Here is a 13,768-nt window from a genome sequence, read left to right as displayed (position 1 = left end):
GTGGAACGCCCTGCCTGCAACAGTAGTAGACTTGCCAACTTTAAGGGCATTTAAGTGGTCATTGGATAGACATATGGATGAAAATGGAATAGTGTAGGTCAGATGGTTTCACAGGTCGGCGCAACATCGAGGGCCGAAGGGCCTGTACTGCGCTGTAATGTTCTAATTCTAATAAGTACCATATACAAGGAACTGGAGAAAATGGACTACTATTTTAAAGAATCAGACTTTTGTCTTGTGTGGTTTTCATTTCAGCAACACCTGGGTAATAATGTTTAACAAGTGTACTGTTGAACTCAAAACTGAATGAAGACCCAGTCCATCACTGACCTTCTCCAACTCTCGTCAATGTTCCCTAAATTAATTAAACTAGCATCCTCCATTTCTCAGGAGACTGAAAGTTCAAGTTCTACTCCAGGACTTGAGCAGAAGAATGAAGGCTGACACTCCAGTGCAGTACTGAGGGAGTGCTGCACTTTCGGAGGAGACATTAAACCAAGGCCCTGTCTGCCCTCTAAGGTAGACATAAAAGAACCCATGGCAGGATTTTGATGAGCAGGGGGATAATACCCAGTGTTCTGGCCAATATTTATCCCTCAATCAACATCACAAAAACAGATTATCTGATCATCACATTGATGTTTGTGGGACCTTGCAGTGCACAAAATAGCTGTCATGTTTCCTACATTACAACAGTGACTACAGTTCAGAGTACTTCATTGGCTGGACAAGCTTCGAGACATTCTGGAGGTCATAGAAGATGCTACATAAATTGGTTACATTTTTAGGTGCATCACCACACAGACTGCGATGGTTCAAAAAAGCCAACCAGCACTTTCTGAAGGGTAATAGGGATGGGCAATAAATGTCAGCCTTGCCAGCGATGCTCAGATCCCACAAATGATACTCATTCCAATGATGAAACTGGGATGGTTTGAGGCATCAGACAAAGTAAATAAGGTAAAAGCAAAATACTGCGGATGCTGGAAATCTGAAACAAAAACAAGAAATGCTGGAACCACTCAGCAGGTCTGGCAGCATCTGTGGAAAGAGAAGCAGAGTTAACGTTTCGGGTCAGTGACCCTTCTTCGGAACTGACAAATATTAGAAAAGTCACAGATTATAAACAAGTGAGGTGGGGGTTGGGCAAGAGATAACAAAGGAGAAGGTGCAGATTGGACCAGGCCACATAGCTGACCAAAAGGTCACGGAGCAAAGGCAAACAATATGTTAATGGTGTGTTGAAAGACAAAGCATTAGTACAGATTAGGTGTGAATACACTGAATATTGAACAGCAGCAAGTGCAAACCTGAAGAAAAACAACCTGAAAAAAACAGTGGGTAAGCAAACTGAACAAACTATGAAATGAAATAAATGCAAAAAAAGATTGTAAAAAGTGTAAAAAGGAATGTAAAAAAAAAACTAAAAATGACTAAAAATGAAAGTAAAGTGGGGGGCTGTCATGCTCTGAAATTATTGAACTCAATGTTCAGTCCGGCAGGCTGTAGTGTGCCTAATCGGTAGATGAGATGCTGTTCCTCGAGCTTGCGTTGATGTTCACTGGAACACTGCAGCAATCCCAGGACAGAGATGTGAGCATGAGAGCAGGGGGGAGTGTTGAAATGGCAATGTAAATAAGGTGATCTTTCACCTTTTGTTGCAGATTGTTGTTGATCTCAGCTCAGCACTCCAAAGGAGGATCCTTTAACAGAATCAACATGCTTCCGAAAGAGTAGCTCCCAGAATTGGCCACAACCTTCCAGCTGGGGTCTAACCAGTGTTTTATAAAGAATTAGCATAACCTGCTTGCTTTGTACTCAATGCATCTACATACAAAGCCAAGGATCGCACATACCTTTACAATAACAGTATACAGTAAATGGAAAAGTCCTGGGGAAAATTGATGTCCAGAGAGATTTGGGTGTTCAGGTCCATTGTTCCCTGAAGGTGGCAACGCAGGTAAATAGAGTGGTCAAGAAGGCATACGGCATGCTTTCCTTCATCGGATGGAGTATTGAGTACAAGAGTTGGCAGGTCATGTTACAGTCGTATAGGACTTTGGTTCGGCCACATTTGGAATACTGCGTGCAGTTCTGGTCACCACATTACCAGAAGGATGTGGATGCTTTGGAGAGGGTGCAGAGGAGGTTCACCAGGTTGTTGCCTGGTATGGAGGGCGCTAGCTATGAAGAGAGGTTGAGTAGATTAGGATTATTTTCATTAGAAAGGCGGAGGTTGAGGGGGGACCTGATTGAGGTGTACAAAATCATGAGAGGTATAGACAGGGTGGATAGCAAGAAGCTTTTTCCCCCCCAGAGTGGGGGATTCAAATACTAGGGGTCACAAGTTCAAAGTGAGAGGGGAAAAATTTAGGGGGGATATGCGTGGAAAGTTCTTTACGCAGAGGGTGGTGGGTGCCTGGAACGCGTTGCCAGCGGAGGTGGTAGATGCGAACACGATAGCGTCTTTTAAGATGTATCTAGACAGATACATGAAGGGGCAGGAAGTAAAGAGATACAGACCCTTAGAAAATAGGCGACATGTTTAGCTAGAGGATCTGGATCGGCGCAGGCTTGGAGGGCCGAAGGGCCTGTTCCTGTGCTGTAATTTTCTTTGTTCTTTATAACCTTTTCAACCAGTCCTGCCGACTTCCAAGACTTGTGTATATACATCCCCAGGTCACTGTTCCTACAGCCATTTAAAATTGTACCATTTACTTTATATTGCAACTCCTCATTCCTCCTACAAAAATGTATCTCTTCACTCTTCCCTGCATTAAATGGCATCTACCATGGGTCTACTCAAGTCACCAGTCTATGTCATTGAGGTTTGTTACTATCATGCTCACTATTTTATTACCTTTCTCAGTTCAACATCAACTGCAAACTTTGATACTATGCCCTGTTTACCCAAGTCCAGGTCATTGATTATATTAACAGAACATAAGAACATAAGAAACAGGATCAGGAGTAGGCCATAAGGCCGCTCAAGCCTGCTCCATCATTCAATAAGATCAAAGCTGATCTTGGTCTCAACTCCAATTTCCTGCCTGCCCTGCCTAACACCCGACTCCCTTATAGTTCAGGAACCTGTCTATCTCAGCCTTTTATATATTTAAATACTCATCGCTTTGGGGTAGAGAATTCCAAAGATTAATGACCCTCGGAAAAGAAATTCATAAGAACTAGGAGGAGTAGGCAATTCAGCCCCTTGAGCCTACGCTGCCATTCAATATGATCATGGTTGATCTCATCTCAGCCTCAACTCCACTTTCCTGCCCATTCTCCATAACCCTTCAACCCATTACTAATTAAAAATCGGTCTATCTGCTCCTTAAATTTACTCAATGTCCCAGCATCCATTGCACTCTGGGGTAGTGAATTCCACAGACTCACAACCCTTTGAGAGAAGTAATTTCTCCTCATCTCCGTTTTAAATCTGCTACCCCTTATAGTAAAACTAGACCTCTCGTTCCAGATTGCCCCACCAGAGGGAACATCCTTTCTACATCTACTTTCTCAATCCCCTTAATTATCATCTTGTATACCTCCTCTCATTCTTCTAAACTCTAGAGAGTAAAGGCCTAAACCGATCAATCTCTCTTCCTCATTTGTCATAAATGGGTGACCCCTTATTTTCAAACTACGCCCAATCTCTCTCGATGCCCCCACGAGGGGAAACATCCTCTCAGTGTCTACCCTGTCAAGGTCCACCAGAATCTTATATGTTTCAACAAGATGAGTTCTTTTTCTTCTAAACTTCAATGAGTATAGGCCCAACCTGCTCATCCATTCCTCATAAGACTTTTCCTTCAACCCAGCAATCAACCTAGTGAACCTTCTCTGAACCATCTCCAATGCAAGTATAGCCCTCCCTATATAAAAAGGAGGCCAAAACTGTATGCAGTACTCTAGGTGTGGTCTTACCAATGCCCTGTACAGTTGTAGCAAGTCTTCCCTACTTGTATATTCCATTCCCCTTGCAATAAAGGCTTCCTAATTAATTGCTGTATCCACGATACCTTTTTGTGTTTCATGTGTGAGGACACCCAGATCCCTCTGTACCGCAGCACTCTGTCGGCTCTCTCCATTTAAGTATTTCGCCGACCAAAGTGGATAACTTCATATTTTCCCACATTATAGTCCATCCACCAAATTTTTGCCCACTCACTTCGCAGACACGTTGTGCCCTCCTTACAACTTGCTTTCCCACCTATCTTTGTATTGTCAGCAAATCTGGCAATTATACGCTCGGTCCCTTCATCCAAAGCATTAATAGACACTAAGTAGTTGAGGCCTCAGCACAGATCCCTGCCGCACCCCATGAGCTAGTTTGCCAACCTGAAAATGACCCATTTATCATGATTCTCTGGGTGGAATTTTGTGCTGGCGGTGGGGGTCTCGACGTCAGAGGAAACCGATGCGGAGATCCCCGCGGCCGCTCTAACTTTTTTTATTCGTTCATGGGATGCGGGCGTTGCTGGCCAGGCCAGCATTTATTGCCCATCCCTAATTGCCCTTGAGAAGGTGGTGGTGAGCTGCCTTCTTGAACTGCTGCAGTCTACGTGGGGTAAGCACACCTACAGTGCTGTAGGAAGCGAGTTCCAAGATTTTGACTGAGTGACAGTGAAGGAACGGCGATATAGTGCTAAGTCAGGGGAGGGGAACTTGCAGGTGGTGGTGTTCCCATGCATCTGCTGCCCTGGTCCTTCTCTGTGGTAGAAGTCATGCATTTGGAAGGTGCTGTCTAAGGAGCCTTGGTGCGTTGCTGCAGTGCATCTTGTGTTTGGTACACACTGCTGCCACTGTGTGCCTTACACAGAAAGCCCGCTGAATTTAGCGTGAATCAGGCATTAAACTGGACAACAGTGGGCCTTCCATATGATTTAGAACCCAGCCACTGGAAGTCCTGGCTTTGCAGAGCTGCCGGCCAAAGGCCGACAGCTACAGCGCCACTGCGAAGGTGGTAGCTGCTGCTGTAGCTGCAGTTGCCAGACACTGAGCAGCGATATTGGAAATAAAGGCCTGCTCAGGTCAGGAAAAAGAGCCCGACCCAGCCCAAGTCCCTCCAATTTTGCCCGAACCCAACCATCCCTTTAGTTACCTTCCTGACACCGAACCTGCAGGAAGCTGCAGCGCATGCGTGATGATGTCATAGTGACGTCACTCGCTCACTGCGCAGACTTAGTTTCGTCCCAGACTCACAGCTCAGGTAAGTTTTTTAAATTTCAATACTTACCAGCAGAGCACTTACCATGTGTGTCCAGCCCAACCCGACCAGAGTCCCAAAAGCCAGACCCGGAAGTGGGGCTCGACCCGACCCGAATCAGAGACACGTCGGTCGTTGGGTCCCATTGGGTTCGGGTCGGGTAGCAGAACCAGGCTCAAAGAAGGTCAGGGCAGGAGGGATCTCGGTAGCAAGGGAGGGGGGAGGGCGGGAGGCCCTCAGTGGGCTACCCATGCGGCAAAAGGGCCACCCATCACACAGGTAATTGCAGCTGCGGCGGGAAGGGACCCTTAATTGCAGGTTAACTAACCAGTTAAGGGCCTCAATTGGCTGCGGGGTGGGAATGCCGTTCACAGGCCTTCCTGCCTGGACTAAATTTCGGTGGAGACGGGACATTAGTGGGGTCCCCTCCGCCACCATCCAACCTGATTTTATGCTCTCCCAGCCTCCAAACTCACCACAGCGGAAAGCATAAAATTCCACTTTCTCTTTCCTGTCAGCCAAACCTCTATCTATGTTAATAGATTACCAACACCATAAGCTCTTATCTTTTGCAATAGCCTTTTATGTAGCCCCTTATTGAATGCCTTTTGGAAATCTAAATATACTACATCCCCTTTATCCACCCTGCTTGTTACATCCTCAAAGAACTCTAATAAATTTAACATAATTTCCCTTTCATAAAACCATGTTGACTCTGCTTGAGCGCATTATGGTTTTCTAAATGCCCTGCTACTACTTTCTTAATAATGGATTCCAGCATTTTCCCAATGACAGCTATTATGACTTAGTCGGTCTGTTATACAGGACAGTTAGCTGAAGAGTTATTTAATGTATAGGAGGCTGCCATTCAGCCCATCGAGTCCATGCCAGCTCTCTGCAGAGCAATCCATTCAGTCCCACTCAATCCACATCGCCCTTGGGCAATACTCAGCGACTCTGAAATCAGCTTTTAACACCAGTTAAATAAACACCTTATTTCACAGAAAGTGCACAAAATCCCAAATTTTTTTTTTAGAAAACTCAAAACGATGGAAATTTGAAGTTAAAACTGAAAATGATGAAAATGCAAAGCAGGGTGATCAGTTCCCAAAAAAAGACAGATACCAACTCCGAGTGTGGCCTTATGATCAGAACAAATGTTTTTGGTTTGCCTTTTCATTTTTATTTTGGTACTTTTAAAATGAAAAATAAATTTATTGCTAGAAATAGCAGTTGCCCATTAAGAAAAAACCATGCCTAGACATCAGTTTTAAAAGTAATACTTTTTCTGATGAATGCATTTCTAGCATTTACTGTTTTCAATTCAAAGAAATATATGGGAATATAAATAAAGCATTCCGCAATATTTGTAAAAATAAAAATTTGCACAAAAACTGATAAAAATTTTAAAACAGTGAACCATTACAAAATACTGTGACCCCAAATATTCACACTGGACATGCTCCCTAGTTATAAATGTACGGATTAAATTTGCAATGCATACACAGTATACAGACAAATAATATACAGTATGAATTCACAAAGTATATGGGATATATATATATATATATATATATATAGCCTGCTCCTTTTAATTCAAAGTTCCTTAATTCTAATCATTTGAAAATGAAAATTGTTAGTATTAAATTCCGACTTTGCTGTGCGGTTTCACATTGGTTATCTCAAAATCGGGCTTTGAGTTATTTGTAGTTGAATGTAGATATTAAGATATACAAACAGATGTAAGATTAATCGAAGTTTCTTTAACAACTTTTATTGTGTAGATAACTATATATGATATACCCGCAGACGTCTCAATTAATACATGCACCGAATAAAGATCCATCTATTATAAAACATACAGAGAGCTTCTAACCTGTACGGATACATGCAGTATCCGGTCTCTGAGTTCCAGTTCCAAGCTTTGCTGGCGACACAGCTTTGTGTGCTCTCTCCTGTCTATTGTCCGGTTGCTGGCAGGATTTCTGCAGTCTGATGCGAAGGGTAGAAACGTAACTCATGTTTTTTTTTTCTTCCCACTGTCACAGGTTCACCATTGCTTTTCATTCATCAACTGTTCACTGGTTGTATTGCAAGCGTCGGCTTCTCGAAGCTTACTCCCTCAGCCGCTCACACATTTAGACATTCCTCCTCCTCCACTTTACAGGAAATGTGATGGCATTCGGTCGATCTGCTCATATATTTATAAACACTAGAACTCGCCTGTTACTAACAACGCTGGCCCCGGTCCAGCAGAGTCACTGCGATCGAGGACAGGACAAAATGCAAAGCAAACAATACAAAATACAAACGCCAAGCTGATTAAATAGTTCCAATTCACAATGCAGAGCTCTCTCGATAGCAAAAACCTACAAAAAAAAACCCTGTCTAAAAGGCCAGCGATTAAATACTACGGTCCCGTCTTTTTGTGTATTAACAAGGCAGAGGGATGGGTTAAGACAAGACTTCCCAATAGCCTGTGAACATGCCCCATTTCTCATGAATCAGGTGCAAGGAATGTAGAATGCAATGTTCGTGTAGGCTACAAAACATTCAGTACTGAGAATGACACCTGATACGTATAAAAGATACACAACTACAAGGACAGTATGAAAACACCAGTAGATTGTTCCTTTCTCGCCTCTAGACTGACCAACTTGTCAGGTGTGGATCTAACTAGTTGCTTAATTGCAACATTGCTACCGCACTTACTGCTTTTGAGGGAATGTCTCTAAATTCCCAGGTTCAGACTCACATTCATTACATGGAGGATGTTCCCTTTTGTCCAGGCCAATTGGCAGGCATCAGGCAAGTTCGGCATCATTGGTAAACTCTTCTTTAGACAAAGAGTGATCAAAGTATAAAATAAACTTCTAGGATAATAGTGGAAGCCAAAAATCCTCAAATCTTTTAAGAAACAACTGGATGTTGAAGGGGGCAATGGGGAGCTAAAATGGAACTGAATCGTCTTTCTCATCCATGGAATCTTGTGACAGTCCAAGGAAAAGTAATTTCTGCTTAAAATATTCCTTCGCCTCTGTAAAAGAATCTGTGATTTGGGGGGGAAGGGGGTTGCATGTTTGCAGCAGTGTCTCCATGCATTCTAATGCAAGAATCCAACTTGGAGAAAAACTGCCAATTGCATGGGCTTGCTCCTGCCAATCAAAGCTGAAAGGCACACGAGGGAAACGAGGTTTGGGACATCAGTGCACAAACAGTACATTCCTCAAAATGACCTTTGCTTCAAAAATGTGGAGAGGGTGGAAAAACAGCATTTTTTTAAAGTTTGATTTCTTCAGCAAGAATACACTCTCAAGCTACATGCAGGTTGGATAGCGATGAATTAAGGGCAGTGAGGCATAAAGAAAATTACAAGCATTGGAATTCAAAAATAAAAAATAATGATGCTGGAAAAGTGGATAGATCAACATCTGAAAGAGAAAGGATAGGTTCTGGTCACTGAAAATATGTTAGCGTGGCTCAGTGGGAAACTCTCTTATCTGTGGGCAGGATTTTCCCTTGGGGGGTTGGAAACACAGGTTAGATTGCTTCCGGGTGCTGAACCTGCCTCCAGGGGGAAACACTAATTGGGATTTTCAAGGCTGCACCCCCTTAATTGGCCTCGAGACAGGTTCTCAGTCCAATTAAGAATGGTAAGTGGGCTCTTGAAACTGGAGGGCCAGTCAGAGGCCTGCCTGCTCAAGAGGAACAGCAGGCTGGAATGGAAGGTAAGTAAGAAAGAGGGTGCTTCAACATGGAGGCACGCTCCCTCACTTTTTAAAATCTTTAATTGAAAAAGACAGATTCAGCAGTGAGGCCACCATTGTGGGGGTGGGGGTGGGGTTGCCCCTCTACAAGGCAACCTGCGGCTGCATCTGTACCCAGACAGGCCTACCTGGAGCACTAGACCCCAGCCTGCCACCACGTGCCCACCTCCACCCATCTAAACTGGCCCCCGCCGGTGCAGGAACCTGGAGGCGGACTGGAAAATTCCAGCTGGCCTCCTTTAATTGGCCTCCATCAGGCTCTTAATGAGTCTGATCGATTACCCCCCACATGCATATGGGTAGCCCTGCTGGCCCATAATCCCACCTTCACAAAAATGGCCTAGAGGCAGGATGGAGCTGGGCACTGGCACACTGGCCAGCGGGCTATTTTTAGCTGCCACCCACCTCCGGTCCCAGCCCTGGTGGGGGCCAGAAATCCAGCACTGTGAATCAGAAAGGAGTGGGTTCAAGTCCCACTCCAGACACTGGAGCACATAATCCAGGTTAACACTCCAATGTAGTATGGAGGGACTGACAGAGGTGCTGTCTTTTGGATGGGACATTAAACCGAGGCCCTGTCTGCCCTCTCAGGTGGCCATAAAAGATCCCATGGCACTAATTCAAGGAAGAGCAGGGGAGTTTTCGCCAGTGTCCTGGTCAATATTTAATCCATCAATCAATATCACTAAAAAAACAGATTATCTGTTCATGATCACACTGCTGTTTGTGGGAGTTTGCTGTGCTTAAATTGGCTGTCACATTTCCTACATAACAACTGTAACTACATGTGTGAAAGTATTTCATTGTATGTAAAGTGCTTTGGCATAGCCTGAGGTCATGAAAGGTGCTAGATAAATACATGTCTTTTTTGTTTAAGTGATCTCATCAGAGCTCATTTCAATAAATGTCTATTGCTCTTACGTGTTACAGAAAAAAACCAAACTCGAATCAAGATTGTTGGTCACATGATTTTACTTTCAAAGTTGCTATGCAATTTGAACCCACTATTTTCACTTCAAGACTATCCATTAAGGTCACATTCACAATTTTGCTCCTTTCATTCTTCCCAAGCACCTCCCATCACTGGACAGCCAGGATAACGATTCATCCCGAGCAGCTCATTACACAGGACTCTGTGCTTCATGAGCTGCTCCAGGGACACACACCGAGACAAACATCAACTGCTGCTGGAGGGTCATCAACTTGGTGGGAGGTGCGTCATCAACTTGGTGGGAGGTGCTCTTTGGTCTGCCTGAAAGTTGCTGGTCTTCCAGTGCAAGGAGCTGTCCCTGACCGGGTGTTGCAGACTGGCCTTTTCCAAGGTCCAGGACCAGGTAATTAGGGACACACTAAAGCTTGGGGCAGCCATCGCAAAAGCTCAATGGGGAAAGTCCGCAGTCTAAGGCCCTCTCACCATAGCACACTGAGGGCTGGAACCTGTGTAAAACCCCTCAGGCTGTATGTTTGATGTGAAATGTTAATTGCAAATGTAACCTGTAATTGTAAGTGTAGTGAGGCACCTCAGCATGCCACACACTGTACTGAAAGTAATTGTACCGTATTGCACTTTATGTAATGTACTTTTACAAATTTTATGAATAATGTATATTTCTTGAAAAAAAATCTGTTCTTATCAGTTTAATATCTGAGATGTCATTTATCTGGGGACCATATATTAAATTGATTTTTGGAAAAGGGAAATGGAATAGGAACTTCATCCACTCCACGCATTGATCCATCATTGCAAAATTAAATAAATAAATGGTTTAAAGGTCTATCCACCTGTAGTGTATTCATAGCTCTGAAATAATGGAGCAATTAGGAAGTTGTATAGCCTGTTTCACTGATCAGCAATATTGATGTCTTGAATGAGAGGGTGCTCCAAAAACCAGGAAGAACGTTCGAGTTTATAAGAGAAGGCGGTCACTGACAACCTTGCACCATACTCAGGGAGTGACAACATGCTCCTGACTGGGCCAACCTAAGGTTAGCCACTAAGAGAACCTAGAAGCAAGATTGTAGTGGCAATTTTAGAATTACAGATAGAGTAGATCATGTGTGACATTTCTACTTAGGGAAGTGTGAGGGGATTCTGCCCAGACAGTTAGATTTACAACATTTTATTTATTGCATTTTCAAGCCCCTTTTATGTATGTACGTATGTTTAGTGATGTGTTTACTACTTCATCTGAAAGAATGACCTCACTGAACCCAGACAGAAAACAATGATGTTGAATCATGTACTTTACAGCAAACTATGCAAAATAATGCGAATATTTCTTGTTAATACTTTTGCAGTCTCAACAGGAATTGGATGTCCCTTATCCATATTTTGAAACAGGCAAATTGAAAGTCCAGCTTGTTCTTTTAAACATCTCCTAGATTTTTCTCTATTTTTCATCTTCATCATTATCATTTAGACTGTGTTCATCCACTGTAGGATTTAGCCCTCCTCATGCGATTTCCATTTATCTCTAACCCTTACTGGTCTCCCCATGTGGTTCCTGATAGGATATTATGTCATCTCTCCATCATCTCCCCCTTCTTTTTCCTGTTCTTGGCTGCCACTCCATTAACCTTTTTTGTCCACATGTTATCATTTCTTCAAGCAACATGCTCAGCCCACCTCCATTTTGTATCTTTTATCTTCTGAATGATGTCCTTACCTCTGGTTTTCTGGTGTAGTTCATTACACCTGATTTTATCATGAATGGAGATGTGTCTATCCATTGCTCTCTGAGCTGTACACAGTTTTTGTTCTATATATTTTGTAGTCGTCCATGATTCTGCTCCATATGTCATGATTGGTAGTGTACACTGATCATGTGTCCTCCTCCTTAAAGCCAGTGGCATTTTCTTATCTCACAGAATATCTCTGTATCTCCTGAAACAACTCCATCCTGTCCTAATCCTACTCAGTAACTCTTCATTTGTACAATCTCCATCTTTAATGGTTGGCCCAGATATGTGTATTCAGTCACTTTTTCAATTTCTTGGTCTTCAATTTGTATGGTATCTTCTGTCTTAAAGTTTGTCCTATACTTTGTTTTTCCTTTGTGCATTTGCAGTCCAATATTTTTACTCTCTTTATTTAAGTTATTTAGTTGTACTTGCAAGTCTTTAACAGATGAAGTAATTAGTGTAACATCATCTGCAAAGCATAAGTATGTTAGTTTTTCTTCATCAGTATTTAATCCTCTCTCCTCTAAGGGTATCTTCATGACTATGTCTTCCATTGCTGTGGTGAATATTTTTGGTGAGATTGTAATCCCTTGTCTCAGTCCTCTTTCAATATTTATCAACTATGTTATGTCTTTGTTGATGTGTATTCTGGCCATTGCATCTGTGTAAATGTCCTCTATGATCTTCACATATCCCTTGTTTATTACTGTTTTCCTTAAAGCTATAAATAAATCTCTGTATTCCACTGAATCGAATGCCTTCTCATAGTCAATAAATCCAATGCACGGGTTCAACTGATATCCTTCTCAAAGAGTTGCTTCATTGTATGTAGATGGTCTGTTGTAGAGTATCCTTTCCTAAACCCTACCTGTTCTCTTGATTGGTGTTGGTCTAATGTCTTTATCCTATTATCCAGAATAATTCTAGTGAGAATTTTGTACAAATGAGATAATAGACTGATGGGTTGGTAATACTAATGTCTGCTCTGTGTCCTTTTAATGAATAAGAATAATCTTTGCTTCTTTCCAACTTGTCGGTGGCTGGGATTTTATGGTGGTGATGGGGGTCTCGACATCCAGAAAAAGCGACACTGAGAACCCCGCACCGCCTCTTCTCCGGAAGGCCCTCCGAATCTAGTGCCAGTTAGGCAAATCAGTGGACAGCGGTAGGCCTTCCACAGGGTCAAGGACCCCATCGCTGGAAGTACGACCCTTGGGGAGCTGCCAGCCAATCAGAGGCCAGCAGCTCTTCCACAGAGCAGGACTACTGCAAAGGCGGTGGCTGCTCCTGGAGGAGCACTTACTGGAGGCCCAGGAGCGGTGCTGGACCCAGGCCACAGGTAGGTCAGGGTGAGAGGGGTCTCGCAGAGTAGGGGTCATGGGGGAGGGGAGGGGAGTGCAGGGGGTTGGTATCAAGGGCTCTCAGTGCCCCCCCCACCCCCGATGCCAGGTCCCTCATTCAGGGATTAAGTGCCTTTTAACCATGGACCCTCCCTCACCCACAGAGCCGGGGACAGCCCACACAGTTTTTCATGCCATGCTTCCCATGCTGTGACAGGGACACCAGCCTCGTGGCTATTTGTGGCAGCAGTAGCAAGATGAGGCCTTAACTGGGGATTAATTGGGGCCCAGTTAAGGACCACAATTGGCGGCAGTGTGGGAAGGCTGTTCACATAGCCTTCCAGCCCTGGACTAAATTTTTGCGAAGGTGGGATGGTGGCGGGAACCTCCCCCGCCCCATGCCACCACCCCACCTGATTTTATGCTCTCCCTGCCTCCAAACCTGCCTCGGGAAGAGCATAAAATTTCTCCCTGTATCTTTTCCTTGAATATTTGGTTATATAATATAATAGTAGAAGGGCATCTTTTTTTTAAACCTTTTTAATGCACAACTTGCATTATAAAAATGCAATTGGAGAAGCACAACCCTATCATTGTCCATATACTTTTTATTCCCAAGTCAGACAGCATTACACGGTAGATGTTAGGAGCTTTGCTCTTTTGAGTCCAACACACTCAGTAAAAAAAAGCAAGAGTTTCCAAAGAAATACATGAAATAATATGTATAACATGAAAGAAAAACAGCCAAAGGGCCTTCAACATTCGTTGCA

At 43.5% G+C, this 13,768-nt stretch overlaps 1 protein-coding gene and 1 pseudogene across 1 annotated transcript in view; one reads left to right on the top strand and one right to left on the bottom strand.

Annotated features, from left to right (window-relative positions):
* LOC137348060 (myosin light chain kinase, smooth muscle-like) overlaps positions 1–7,805 on the bottom strand; it is a 128,888-nt gene extending 121,083 nt beyond the window's left edge. The window contains 1 exon segment of the mRNA XM_068013186.1: positions 7,086–7,805. Within this exon segment, the coding sequence (XP_067869287.1) occupies positions 7,086–7,230 (145 nt within the window). The 5' untranslated portion in view covers positions 7,231–7,805.
* Positions 7,806–10,581: 2,776 nt separating this feature from the next.
* On the top strand, positions 10,582–10,728 carry LOC137348280 (U2 spliceosomal RNA; annotated as a pseudogene).
* Positions 10,729–13,768: the final 3,040 nt, after the last annotated feature.

Source organism: Heterodontus francisci, chromosome 33 (genome assembly GCF_036365525.1).
Source record: "Heterodontus francisci isolate sHetFra1 chromosome 33, sHetFra1.hap1, whole genome shotgun sequence".
NCBI lineage: Eukaryota > Metazoa > Chordata > Chondrichthyes > Heterodontiformes > Heterodontidae > Heterodontus > Heterodontus francisci.
Note: the sequence above shows the minus strand (reverse complement) of the source record. Positions and strands in the feature narration are given on the sequence as shown.